The sequence below is a fragment of the Rhipicephalus sanguineus genome, chromosome 3 (assembly GCF_013339695.2).
Source record: "Rhipicephalus sanguineus isolate Rsan-2018 chromosome 3, BIME_Rsan_1.4, whole genome shotgun sequence".
In the NCBI taxonomy this organism is placed as follows: Eukaryota; Metazoa; Arthropoda; class Arachnida; order Ixodida; family Ixodidae; genus Rhipicephalus; species Rhipicephalus sanguineus.
The window spans coordinates 7,860,760-7,874,522 of NC_051178.1; the positions used below are offsets into that span (position 1 = coordinate 7,860,760).

The 13,763-nt window shown below is 47.6% G+C and overlaps 1 protein-coding gene across 1 annotated transcript in view; it reads left to right on the forward strand.

The window, feature by feature from the left end:
• The window catches only part of LOC119386432 (proteasome adapter and scaffold protein ECM29), an 814,720-nt gene that overhangs the window by 462,568 nt on the left and 338,389 nt on the right, over nucleotides 1–13,763 (forward strand). The window contains exon 22 of the mRNA XM_037653733.2: nucleotides 2,161–2,275. Coding sequence (XP_037509661.1) covers nucleotides 2,161–2,275 — 115 coding nt within the window. The remainder of the gene's footprint in view (nucleotides 1–2,160; nucleotides 2,276–13,763) is intronic.

Sequence of the window (13,763 nt, forward strand, 5' to 3'; positions counted from 1 at the left end):
AGCATCCTACTAAATGCGGCAAAGTTCGGCCTGAACAGGAAGGCCGCGAAAGATGGCAAATATGCTGCCATGGAGAAGGCCCTCGTTGAGTGGTTGCGTCAGGCCCGCCGTTCAGGAATCGCCGTGGATGGCGCAATTTTGAAGGAGAAGGCTGAGACAGTTGCATTGCGCTGCGGCATTGACGACTTTAAAGCCTCCAATGGCTGGTTGGATCGCTTTAAAAAACGCAGTGGAGTTGTGTACAGCCGCTGCTGTGGAGAGAGCGCGTCAGTCAGCTCCGACACTGTAGAAAAGTGGACTGCGTTGCTGCCGGAATTGATACGGGAATACAAGCCGTCCGACGTGTTCAACGCGGACGAAACTGGATTATTTTATAATATGCAGCCAGAACAGACATTGGCATTCAAAGGAGAGAGCTGTCACGGGGGTAAGCGAAGCAAAGAGCGTCTTACCGTATTGCTTTGCGCTAATGAAGACGGCTCTGAAAAGCTTCCTGCCCTCGTGATCGGCAAGTTTGAGAAGCCGCGATGCTTCAAGAATTTGAAAAGGCTGCCGTGCCAGTACACGTTCAACCGGAAAGCCTGGATGACGGCTGCTATGTTTTATACATATCTGCAGCAGCTGGACTCCAAACTGGGGACTAAGAACAGAAAGATTCTTCTTCTGCTTGACAATGCGCCATGCCATCCATCAGATATGTCGCATTTGAGAAATGTGAAAGTTGTATTTCTGCCCCCCAATTGCACTAGCCAGCTGCAGCCACTTGACGCTGGCGTCATCAAGTGCATGAAACAGAAATATCGGAAGTTTCTGGTGCAGCGTCGGCTGGCGGGCATGGAACGCAAGCAGTTGGATAAGAAGCTTTCTGTGCTTGATGCAATGCACTACATTGCTAGTGCATGGGACGCAGTCACGCCAGAAACTATCGCCAACTCCTTCAGGCACTGCGGCTTTAATAGAAGTGGTGCTTGTTCTACCAGTGAAGCTGCACTGCCTGTTGACGATGAACCAGAGTTCGGCAGCCTGGAGCTGCCTGGATCTTTCGCGGACTATGTTGGTGCCGACGACGACGTTGCAGTGTGCAGTGAAGTGTCGCTGGATGGCATTATCGAAACTGTGCGTCCCGACACTGCGGGAACTTCCGACGAGGAAGAGATGGACGACGCTGCAGAGGCTAGCGTGTCCGTTCCGACTTACGCAGACGTGTTGTGCTACGTCGACCACATTCGGCGGTTTGCTTGCGCACGCGATGAGATCGGCGACTTGCTGCCAGATGTTGCAGCTATCGAAAGAAAGCTGATGCGTCGTGGCTGGGCAAACTCTCAGAAGAAAATCACAGATTTTTTTAAAAGGTGAGAAATAAAGGTTCGTTCACACCTCCGATAAAATGCGTGGTTGTCATTTTTTCAATTAATTTAATCTGCGTTCCTCGGAGCAGCGTAGGTTTGTGCCGCGGACTTTCTTAGGCATTATGTGCCCGCTGTTGTGGGGCAAAAATGACCGTCACTGCCTATATTCTCGGTTTTTCGATTATACGACGCCCGGATTATACGACGATTTTGCGCGGTCCCCTGAAAGTCGTATAATCGAAGTTCCACTGTATATATATATATATATTTGGACACCCTTTATGGCAAGCAGATGCAGAATATGAAACTGCCATGTTGGATGTGTGACACAATGCGTGCCTCCTTGCTGCCTTTGATTGCTTGGCAGCCATTGCCAGAAAGATGCTGCTCAATTTTAGCTGTTGCTCTCTGTTACTTCGCATCAGATTCGAAAGGTGCGTTTGCCAACAACCACCTGTAACTCAAACATTAGACCCTTGGCATCCACATAAGAGTGAATTTGTTGGCTCGGTCTTCCTTTGCGGCAGCAGTGAAACTCTATTGTATTGACATCGTGGACAAGCATGCTGCATAACACTGAGGTTAAGAATTACATGTACGGTGCGCATGGATTGAAACGTGAGAATTTAGGGCTCCACTTCATGTCATATCAGTGCAATTTTTACTAAACACTTACCTTTATCAGCCAGACTGGTAGTGACATGATCTCTAGAAGTTTTTATATTGGGCTGTTAGCGTTGTACATGGTGTTCTGTTGGACGTACCAAATGCCCTGTCATGCAAACTATGCAAGAGAGATGGATGGGTGCAGGCAGCGTGCGTGTGGACACTGAGCCTGTTGAAGCGCTGCAGCCAGCTGGGTCCTGTGCTGTCGCAGCTCCAGCACACCCAGGCGGCCCTGCTCAACCTGCTGGCTGACCGCAGTGGTGAGTAGTTTGGGATGCCAAGCTATTTTGGACTGCCCAGACAAGTAGCAATGTGCACACATGCATACTTCTAATTTATGTGTACTGAGTCGTGTTGCTGACCCAAAGGTCGTGGGATCGAATCCCGGCCATGGCGGCCGCATTTTCGATTGGAGGTGAAAATGTTTGAGGCCCGTGTACTTAGATTTAGGTGCACGTTAATGGTGCATTCAAACGACGGACCGAATCCGGATGTGGCGGGACGGACGGCACGTCACGTGACCTCACATCAGCGATTGCCCTCGTCCGCGTGGCTCGTGGACGGATTACCCCAACCTGTTTTTCACATCCGGATTCTGGCGGCGGAACACCGCAGATTTAGCTGACAAACAGGCTGGCAACCAGTACACTTTTCTTCTGCTCGAGCCCTACGGCTGTTCTCGCAGTTTATTTCTGCTCTGCTGGCGCGTAGTTCAGTTTATTTCTGCGGCCGTATGCTAAGGCGATCCCCTTTGAGATATATATCTCTTTTAATTCACGTTGATTGGCAGATTGAAGAGTAGCGGTTAAGTTGTCGCTTTATTTGCGCACGCATTGCACACCCAGGATTCTTTGGCCGGCAGTGGCGCTGTTGCCAAAAGTAGTTGCGTCAGAACATGACCCGTGTTTGAACACCGATTTTAAGGTGAAGATGCGAACCGAGAGAAGGAAACATGATGTGCAGCAGTTCAATGTGCACTGTCGCTACCTGTTATCCGTAGAAGAAAAAAAAAAAGCTGCCGATATCGGCGCATCACTGTATCCTCCCTTCCTGTGCGGGGCCCCACACGGGACAGCAGCGAGGTCAGTCTCCAGCAGCTCTCTGTAAAGCAGATTCTTCTTTTCATTCAGCCATTCCGCCAACAACACCGATTTCACTGAAACAAATTACAGTCCTCGACAATACTCGACAAAGCTCGGCGAGCTTCGCGTTCTGTCGGCTTCCATGTTGTTGAATACTCTCAAATCGGTCTGCTGCCGGCGGGCGCAGGTGAGTGCATAGTCTTCGGTCGAGAGTAATCCGGCTGTTCTCTCCTCAGACACCGTCCGTTGTGTGGATGCGCCTGCAGGCAGATTATCCGCAGATTAGCCGTCCGCATCCACGACGAATCCGGATTCGGTCCGTCGTCTGAATGCACTATAAAGAACCTTAGGTGGTCGAAATTTCCGGAGCCCTCCACTACGGCATCCCTCATAATCATATCTTGGTTTTGGGACGTTAAACCCCACATAGTAATTAATTAATGTACTGAGTCGTGTCAAATCTTGGACCGTTCTCTTTCCATTCTGCCTGAAATATTGGGAGAAAAAGTGTTGGCAGAATTTGTGTATTGTGGATTAGTGACAGAAAAATGGCACATGGTTTTCAAGGTGGTAGGCCACACACTCAAAAAAAAATTTTAAAGGGACCGACAACCAATTTTTATGGTGCCCATTTCCTTTAGCGCAACGGAAAGCTTACCGGTGGGGGTGTCTAATCACGGAACAGTAACGTGGAAAACGCTGTGAAACATTCGTAATAAGAATTTTTCAATCTGCGGCGAATATGAAGTCGTAAACACAAGTGACAACCCATGCTGCAAACAGCGAGAGCGGTTCGTGTTCGAGCGTGGCGGTTTGCCGCGCATGCGTGCACTTCACGCGCATGCACCACGACTCGACATGTTCTACTAGTTATTGGAAGGCAGCGCCACTTCTCACCGTGCAACTCCTTTTACCTCGTAAGCAGCACAACATAGAGCGGGGATAGATAGTAATATACATACTCTAATTTTAAGGACTTATTATGGCACGCATGACAGCATCAAACTACGTACAGCAAAAAGTGATCGACTCCATACCAGCTTCAAGGCTCTTCCGCTAGGCTGCGACACGTACCGGTTCTTGTTACTTTTAAACACGATTTAAACATATAAATCCTACTCACAAGGTGAAAAGGATGCTCGAATCTGTCACTATATTTCAGTGTTGTATCATTTTTGACAGGATCTAATCACACGTTGTGACCAGTTGTCGGTCCCTTTAAATGAAAAGCCAGGATTGGAATAACTCTTTTTTTTTATGAGTAAGCATGTATAAGTTAACTTGCTCTACTATATAACGTGCAAAACAGTTGCTAAGAGTTTTATTGGCATAGAATGCGTGTGAACAAGCAGCGGTCAGCAGTGTTCGGCCAAGCGAAGCAACCACGAGCTCACGGCGATGGCGATGCCGCTGAGGCACAGAGCAATGCCGCTGAGGCCACTCTTCTTCTCTACACAGTCTTTATTTTATTTTTTGGGTGGTGCTTTTTGTCGTAAAATGTATTAAAAGGGCCAGTCATGCCAGCAACGATAAGTGACTAATGAATTGCTGAATTGAGTAAAGCTCTGAAAAAAGAAAAACGCGAGGCACTGTGCCAACCAAAGTAAAAATGTTTAATACACACACGCAAAAGAACAATTTGGCTCCCACACAGGAAGCGTGTTCAAAGTAAAATGAAAAGATATGTCCGAGCGGTTCACTTGAAATACGCTTGAATATATCACGCAGGCAGCGTGCATATACTGAAGGTCGATTGCCATCATTCCTGTTGAGAGTGCGTGGTGTGGTCTGTATCAACAGCGACTCAAGATAATGATGTCGTGACAGTCCTTTTTTTCTAGCGAGCACACGTGCCTTGCCCAAGTCATTTGTGTGTGTCCCCGAAGCATGCTCAGCCAAACTACTGGATTTAACACCTCCTTTCTTCACGTCATATTTGTGCTGCCTTTCAAAGTCGCCAGTTTCGCCATATACATGTAGTCACAATCCACACATGGGACAACATGCACCACGCAGGGGAACTTCTCTTTGTATAATCTGTCCTTCACATTGATGAGTGGTCTGGAACATGGGCCACTTGGACGTTGTAGGGAAGCAGAACACAGCTTAGGGCTTCACTTATGGAAGGAATGGACGATATTCCTGCATGCGTTTGACCAGAGGCAGTGCAGGGTAGTAGGGGACGTGCCATTTGTCGTTCGACAGCTTTCAAGAAGGAATTGGGATTGCCACAGGCTGACAACTCTCACCACGCCAAGCGTAGGTCGGCTGCGTAGTCTTCTTGTCTCGCCCTTTCCTTTCAGTGAGCACATCGAGGAATGGGAGCTTGCCTTCAACTTCTCCCTCCATTGTGAAATGGATTGCTGCTTGTATGCTGTCCAGGTGTGAAATCAATGACTGAACCGCTTCTCTGTGAATGATGCAAAAAATGTCGTCCATGTTGCAGAAGAACACCTTCGGAGCAGGGCTAAACAAGGAGAGGGCTCAACGTTCAGTTGCCTCCATCGTCAAATTAGCGGCAGTCATCGATATAGAAGCACCCATAGCCATTCTGTGGACCTGTTTGTATAACTTCTATTGGACAGTAAAATATGTATTCGACAAACAGAACCACAAACGCTGAACTAGGTCCAGTACATCGACAGGTGATCTTCCCGTTAGACTTGCATTCGATTCCAGAGTGGTCTTGCACACATCCACAGCTAGTTCTGTTGGCACACTAGTGAAAACCACGTCAAAAGATACCAAAATGTCATCCAGTACAACATCACAGACTTTGTTCAGTAAGTCATAGGTTATGAGGGAAATTGCATGAAAAAAACGTGGACAAAGGGAAAAAAAGAACCTTCTGGTTTTTTCTGGTGCTTAATCACACACACGTTTTTTTGCCCTGTATATTTTGCATGTTTTCCTGATAATGGGGTCTTCTGAATGTGGGTGCCGCAGTGTCCCACAAAGGGTGAAATGACACGATGTAAAAATCCCGATAGCTTGGGCAAGGGGGGGAGCATGTAAAATCCACAATTGGGCACATGCGGACGCCTGGTTTGTATACCTTGAGTGGGCCATAGAAAGCCGGTGCTGAAATGTTGTGACAAAGTAATGTGAAATACAGTGACTTGCATTCGGGGGGGAACCACACGCAAGACATCTGCCATGAGCTTCTTTTTTACACCTGGAAGTGGCACGTACGTGTTGGTATCCTCTAACAGGTGTCGGCTTTGTCCAACAGAACATTCGCGTTCCCCTGGTCTGCAGGAAGGATCACTACCTCACGGTTACCACGAAGCCTCCTGACTATAGGTTGGCAAAAATGTGGACCTCACTTGCACTCACTCGTGAAATATATTTTGCCCTTAGGGCTCACTCAGAACTGAGTCAGAGTGAGTCATCCAGACTCACTCTGACTCAGTTTTTCTTAACCGGACTCACTCGAACTCAATCTTAACACAATATTACTCACTTGGATTCATTCAGACTCACAGCATGATCTCAGTCTGACTGAGTTTGAGCGAGTGGACTCATGAGTGAGTTTGCCGACCTATGCTCCTGACACTCTTTTGAAGATGGGGAAGACAAGAGGGGGGGGGTGCCAGGAGTCTTGAAAGAACAGACGTCAATCACACGTGCGCTGGCCTCATCACATTGAGCGGGGTCAACTTAGCTAATGGTATTCTCTAGAGCACATACAAACTTCTCTTATCCGTTGCTGCTTCCGTGTTGAAACTGAGGACAGAAAGTGCAGCCTCGTCTAGTTTGTACGAGGACATGTCAAGCACCGTGCGTTTTCCTGCTTTCCATTGAACGCCGCTTTGCTGGACTTGAAGTCTACGAATCTTATTTTCATGCGCTAGATCATCATTCTGTGCGAGAAGACTTGCTTGAAAATGGGCATGTGGCTGTATGCTTGCGAAATCGTTCAGTAAGCGATACTCGAGGCGACGACGAGCAAAGAAGGCTGGGTTCTCCAGAGTTCTGACCTTTTGCCAGCAGTCTAGGATCTGTGCTTGTAAGAGTTGGTGCTCGGCCTTGGCGATGACGCTGAGAACAAAGGGTGTTGTTGCCGGTCTTCCCAGATGCAGTGAATGAGGAATTAAACCCAGAGTGTTGCATTTAAAGTTGAACTTGAGGTGGCCTTGAGGCTCTGGGCTTGATTCCTGGTGATGGGCAAGACACTGGTGATGGGCAAAGGGTCCCCTTGTCCCAAAAAAGCACACAAGTTGGCGAAAGATCAAGGTTAATGTTGGTTGTTTTTTTTTTTTACTGCTAAGGCATTATTTATCACATGACCAGATAGTAAACAAGGAAGTCTGCCAGAAAATTCCGGCATGTAAGAGGGATGTTGTAAGAGGTCCGCGCTGTCAAATGGCACGGGTCAAGGGGTAACCACATTATTAGATTCACACACGTCAAACCTCCTTACAACGAACACCACATTAATGAACATTTCAGATAACGAACTTTTAAGTTCGTTAATCTTACTGCTTAATGCTTACTGCTTATAGTTTCAATGTAAAAATATTTCACTACTACGAACTTCAGAATAACGAACATTTCAGAATAACGATCGTTATTTAATTCCCATGTCTTCTTAACAACACCTCAGTACTACGAACTTATATCCCAAAATGCGAGGATTCTTAGATTTCAGTATATCGGTCATGGCAGTTGGAGCTGTAAGCTAGCAGACGACGCAGCGCGAAGAGCGGACGCCCTCCTGCAAAAACCTGAGAGGGCGCGGGAGGAGAAGGACGCGGGCGGAGAACTCTTGTTTTTTTTTCCCTCCGTTGCGGAGGCGACGACACATCAGGTTTTGTAAGCGGAGTGCCGAGGAACATGGGCTCGGAAAACCTGAGACGGTGCGGGAGAAGAAAAAAAAAGTACAAATAGCCACCGCTTTTCTTTTTTCCTGCATCACGTTTTACTTGCTTGCTTTATCAGTTGTTCGCGTGCTGTCACTGCTGTCACCTGTATCAGTCTTCTGCGTATTTTATTGTATTGGAAGTGCGTCCCGGCATTTGTGTTGCCCTGAGCTCAACAACTCATCCTACGGCGAAGAAGCGGAAGCAGTTTTCTTTGAGTGAGAAAGTAGACATCCTTCGTGAAATAGAAGACGGGAAGAAACAAGCCGTCGTGGCTAAAGAATGTAGAGTGGCGCGGTCGACGATCGCCACGATTCTCAAAGATAAAGGATTGCAGCGATGACATGGACGACGATGTCATGGTAGCACCCGAAGATTGCGACGAGTCCGTGTCGGCCACGGATGCATTGGACTACTTGAGGAAACTCCGCATATTTATAGAAAAAAGCGGCACGGCGACTGAAGCGGTGCATAAATATGCGGACAGTCTAGAATTGTTCGTGACGCAGAGTTTGAGCTGCACCCATCAAAAACGATCACGGACTAACACATTTAAGCTTAAACAATATTAAAACATCACCATTCGTTCAAACATGCTGACCATGTAAATACTATAGGTAGTGGGAGGACTGCCCCTATAGGCCTAGTGCGCTGCAGCTTTGAACCGAACAGGCAGCGCCACCGGACGGCCGCGGCGGAAAACTTGGGATTGTCGTTTGTTGCTCCCGTGCCCGCAGTCACGGTAGAAACGCATGGCTCCTCGCCGAAAGGACGTAAAAACGTCGCAGTAGTCCGGTACTTTTCCGTAATTCTGCGTACATGGCTGGCACAACAGCTGTAGGAACACCGTTCGGAAGCAACTTGCTTTAAAATTCTGCGGGTTACCTCAGAAGTCGGACGAAAATGAAAGACAACTCTACCGCAGCTGTGCGGGGCTGCGTAAGCAACGCCTCGAATTCCGTCCATAAGTGTCCCCACTCTCGTGCGTTTTTTTTTTTCGCCTTTTATTATTTATTTTAAATGTATACACAAGCTTACAAGGTCACAAAGAAATAGGAAGATAGCAGGCTAACAACGGCCACCTAGAGGGGCAATGTGCCTGTCTGCGTCTTCTGCTCTCACGCGTGATTTCTCGCCAGCCAGAGCGGTGAGCAGGGGTAGCCGGTGCGGAATCAGACACAAATTTGCCGCGTCCTCTTCGTTGGGAACGAAAACAGTTCGGTATGGCTCAGCACACGTAGAGCACTGAAAAATCAAAAGCTCACCTCCACTCGTACGTCGTAGTCCACGGTTTTCGATTGCACTCTGCATTTCCCAATAATGTCGGAAGATTCCATCGCGCACATCAATTCTTCTTTCAGAACACACACTGAACACTCGCGTGCAACTTCGCACCAAGCGACCAAGAACTCCTTTTGAAACACACGTTATTGCAATTTCACTCCTACGGAAACCGCAGAACAACACACGATCGTCGCTTCTTGTCCTCACGTTCACGCGCGGGCTGGCGGCGATGCGCTTTCCTAGCAGACGACAACCAGTGACGAACTGATGGGCGCTTGCACTGCCTTGCAGTCTTACTGTCTGTAAATTGTGTGTGTGCGTTGTGAGCGTGTTGGTGTGTGTGTGTGTGTGGGGGGGTAATCTACTGTTCCCCGCGTGGTGTCCAAGGGACGGAAAAAACTTGTTTCCGGCACAAGCAGCTGGGTTTGTCGGCTTTTTCTTTTCTATTCTTTTTTTTTTGTTGTTGGTAGGGCTCGCAGTTAGGTTTTCAATGAAGAGAATGACTGAGAGGGGTCTCTCTTTCTCGAATGGCTTGAGCCGAATAGGGGACGAAGTTTTTTTGAATGCTTTCTCTAACATGAGTCGCTGCCTGCTGGTTTTTCGGCTACAGCTTTAAACGGCTGTAGTTTGAGAGGTTTTTCAGACAGGAAGAAAAACATAAATACACATAAGTTAGCACAGCGTATTTGCACACACAGACAGCAAAAAAAAAAGAACTACGGTGGCCGTTTTTGGAGAACAGCGGCCGCCGCAACCATAGCCACCACCTTGAAACATGCAGACGGGCCCGTAGGCGACAATCCTAACAGTGCACCGCTAGCCCGATAGAGGGCGAGAGCAACTGCGCCACCATACCAGCTCACGAGGTCTATGGGAGTTTGTAGGGTGGTTGTACTGCGCGAAACGTGCCTTGTCTGACGTTCACGTGTGCATTGTTGTGAGAAACGAGTTCAAGGTCGTACCGTTGCAAAGGTAGGACGTTTGCGTTACTGAAATTCTCTTGCTATGGTAAACTTTTGGGCTTTCACTATAACGACCTTTCAGAATAACACATTTTCCCGCGGTCCCCTGAAGTTCGTTATACCGAGATTTCACTTAGTACCATGCCAGTCCATGAATCTGTAAAACCGTCACCTACATTCTGCCAATGTGCCCCATTGGTTGCTGCCAAACTCGAGCTTGGAAACCTGGGGCCAAAGAATATGGAATGCCGTGTCCCCCATTTCTCTCCACTAATAGGCACACACAAACAGTAAAGAAGGCCACTTTCACAGGCAGCAAGCAAGCACATCTGCCATCGTCACTAATATAGAAATCAAAAAGTAGTTGTACCTAAGCAAAAGATAGAACTGTTGGGAGAAAAGCATGGAGTCATTGTGAAGAATTGAGCTGTACCCTACCAGCAGCCCACACCGAACACTGCCAGGAGGAGGCCCTCCTCTCCCATTACCTTGCAGAGAAGTGCCAATGGCTTCCTCCTGCTGTGGAAACATCAATGGTGACGGCGTATGCTTCCAAATTTACGCTAGCCTGCCGCACACATCGCCCTTTCAAAAACAATTGGGGAACGCCTCAGCTTCGCCTTTAAGAGTTGAACACGATAGCGATATCATGCCCCTAATGCGTACTTCAACCACTACGTGTGTGTAACAGAATGCGTACACTAAGGTGTGTGCCTTATGTAGTGGGTAGCATGCTTTAACCTTTGCGGTCCAAAACTTTTACCCACTTTCCAGCTCTACCGGTCCAAAGCTATTTTGCCAGTTTCTGGCGCCGCGAAGAAAAACACAAACTGTGGAAGAAAAACTCACAGGATATTTATTTTTGCTCCTGCATTCTGCACGCAACTCTTTTAGCGATATTTGGGCAGCGGATGATACTGCTCAAAGCATTCTCCTGGGTGCAGGCCAGGGTTGTTACTGCAGGTTTCCACCGCCGTCGTCTTCGTCACTCACTTCTGTCGAATCACTGTCATCACTGTCTGGTGGAGGCACGTAATTCTCTTCCTCACTAAAGTCATCCTCGCTTTCGCTAAAAGCACCACCGTAAAACGCACGCGGTGAAAACGGGGCCGTGCTTCCCAGCAAACCGCGTGCGAGTGGGTGCGCTCTAGGCTCCGTGCTGCACCCTAGTGTAAAAAAAAACTAAACCTCAACAAACAAAGCTCACTCATTCCTCAAGAGATGGCACTTCATGTATACAAAAAATGCGCGCGACTCGGAGTGAGCAAACAGTGAAATTTAAGCCACGAACACCCTTGTCAGGCGGTGCCCGACAGCGGACCGCTACGGCCGTGTTGCGTTGTCGAGCCCGACAGTGGACCGCAAAGGATTAAACCAGGAGAAATTATGGGCAAGAAACTTTTTCCAAGTTGCGATGCACCCACTATGTGGTCTTAAGAAAATGCACGCAGTAATGTGTGTGCCTTTTGTAATGGGTGGCTGGCTTTAAAGCACCAAGTCGTTAAGATATTCATGGTGTGGCGCCCGATGGCAATGTACGCTTGCACCACGCAGTATTACTGCGATATTACATCTCGTACTGTGACACCTGTATACAGGACGCGTATGTTTATGAAGCATCAAAGTTACTTTCAGTGCAGCTCCAAGCAGAGGCGTGGCTGTGTGGTAGAACATCTGCTTGCTACGCAGATCGCCTGGGTTCGATTCTCACTTGGACCCAACATTGTTATCATTTATTTTATTTTTCTTGATTTTTCTGTCGCAGACAAGGTTTTTCCCTCACAACCAGCGATGCCGACATCGGAATTTCTGCGAAACAAGCTCTTTAATGCCTTAATACTGTTGCACATCCGTACTTTATGTCACATCGAAAACATGACTGATTCGATGTAATTTATGTCCTTTCTCTTCATTTGAGGCACTGTCTACTTTCTGAAAGCCTGCCCGTTTTGCCACACCTGTCGTCTTCGCGCACAAGCACTTACAACGTGGCAGACAGAGAGACAGCGATTCATAGCACGGGGGTGGAAACTGAAGGGGCTTCTAAATTCTCCTTGACGTGCACAACTGCAAGATTTTGCTGAAATGTTCATAGTAGTTTCTGATTTCATTCATGACCCCTTTCGAGATTAATCAAGCATAAAAGTTCTTAATGGGAGGCTGGCCATTTATGCTTTCTTTACACTGTCGAGATTCTAAATGCATGTCAAAATTCAAATAACGCACAGTTGTATATAGACACAAGAACAAGTGAATGCATCTAATGGTTGAGGCTTGAACATTCATAAGCCATGTTTCAATTAACTTGCGTAAAGAAGAAATTGCATACTAAGCAGTTATTTCTCATGCAGATGTGCCTCATTGAAAGGTGGTGCAACAGAGCATGCACAGACATGTTTTATGCACCTTTTTTTTCTGCTGCATCGTTTTCTTCTCCTGTGTGTATGTTCATACAGCTTATGTATTTTCAGGATGGATGCTTGACTAAGGCATGCAAGTTTCTTAACTGGCCACTACATTTTTTTCTGATATTTCAAAACTTCCAGAGAAAGGCAAAAACATCTCAAAATTTCCTGTAGCTTTGGACAGGGGGTGTCAGCAGCAGCTGCTTTTGTTACAAGCAGTATATGAAGTTCTACACATGGAATGGGCTCATCTTGAACGAGGGTCGTTCTGTCCACATTTACTGGAGTTGTTGCCCATCCGCTCAATGTGGGACGGTACGGCAATGTCAGAGTGAACACTTGCGCCTCCAGGAACAAGCGTGGCTAGTGCAGGTACAAAAAGGCTTGCCTAGTGCCCTTTTTCTTTTGGAGGTTAGTTGCGCACAGATTGATTTACTTTTTGGTAGTGTTAGGCTCAAGAGTATGATATTTAATATTATAACCAGATATATCACAACGGAGATATGTCTGGTCAGATAATGTATGCGTTGCAACTACTGCTCTGAATTCTCAAGCGTACCGCATTTACACGCATAATTTGCGCACACCCGCTATTTAGCCAGCTTTACTAAAAATAATATTTACTCGCATATTTTGCGTTTCCCATCCCGCCCGAGCCAGCTCGCCGGCGTGAGCGCACGGAGAGACATTGGACAGCTGCGCACCTCGCCGAGCAGGTGATCATACACAAGACAAGCTGCGAGTGCAAAGTCCCTTCTTCCGATTACTTTCTTTTGTTCTCTGGAAACACCCGAACTACGGTCCCTAGAATACCATACCCGAACACCCAAACCGTTACGCGTTGTCGGAACTGCTCGAGCGTTCTCCCACCATGAGAATGCATGCGCGCAACACAGCACGGACTATTTTCTGCATCAGAGGCGTGCGAGGGCCAATCGCACCAACTTTTCCCCTCGCTGCCCTTTGCCCCTTCGTTCTCTGCATCTGCGCCATGTCCGCGCTGCAGCGCAGCCTTGGTTGATTTCGGAAGTTTAGGTTTCACCATCAGCCAGTCGCGTTTTCACTGTTCTCTCGTGCTAGGCTACAATAACTATACACCGAAATTCAAGCTCACTGTTATAGAGGTTGCCGAAGAAAAACGGAAACCGTGCCA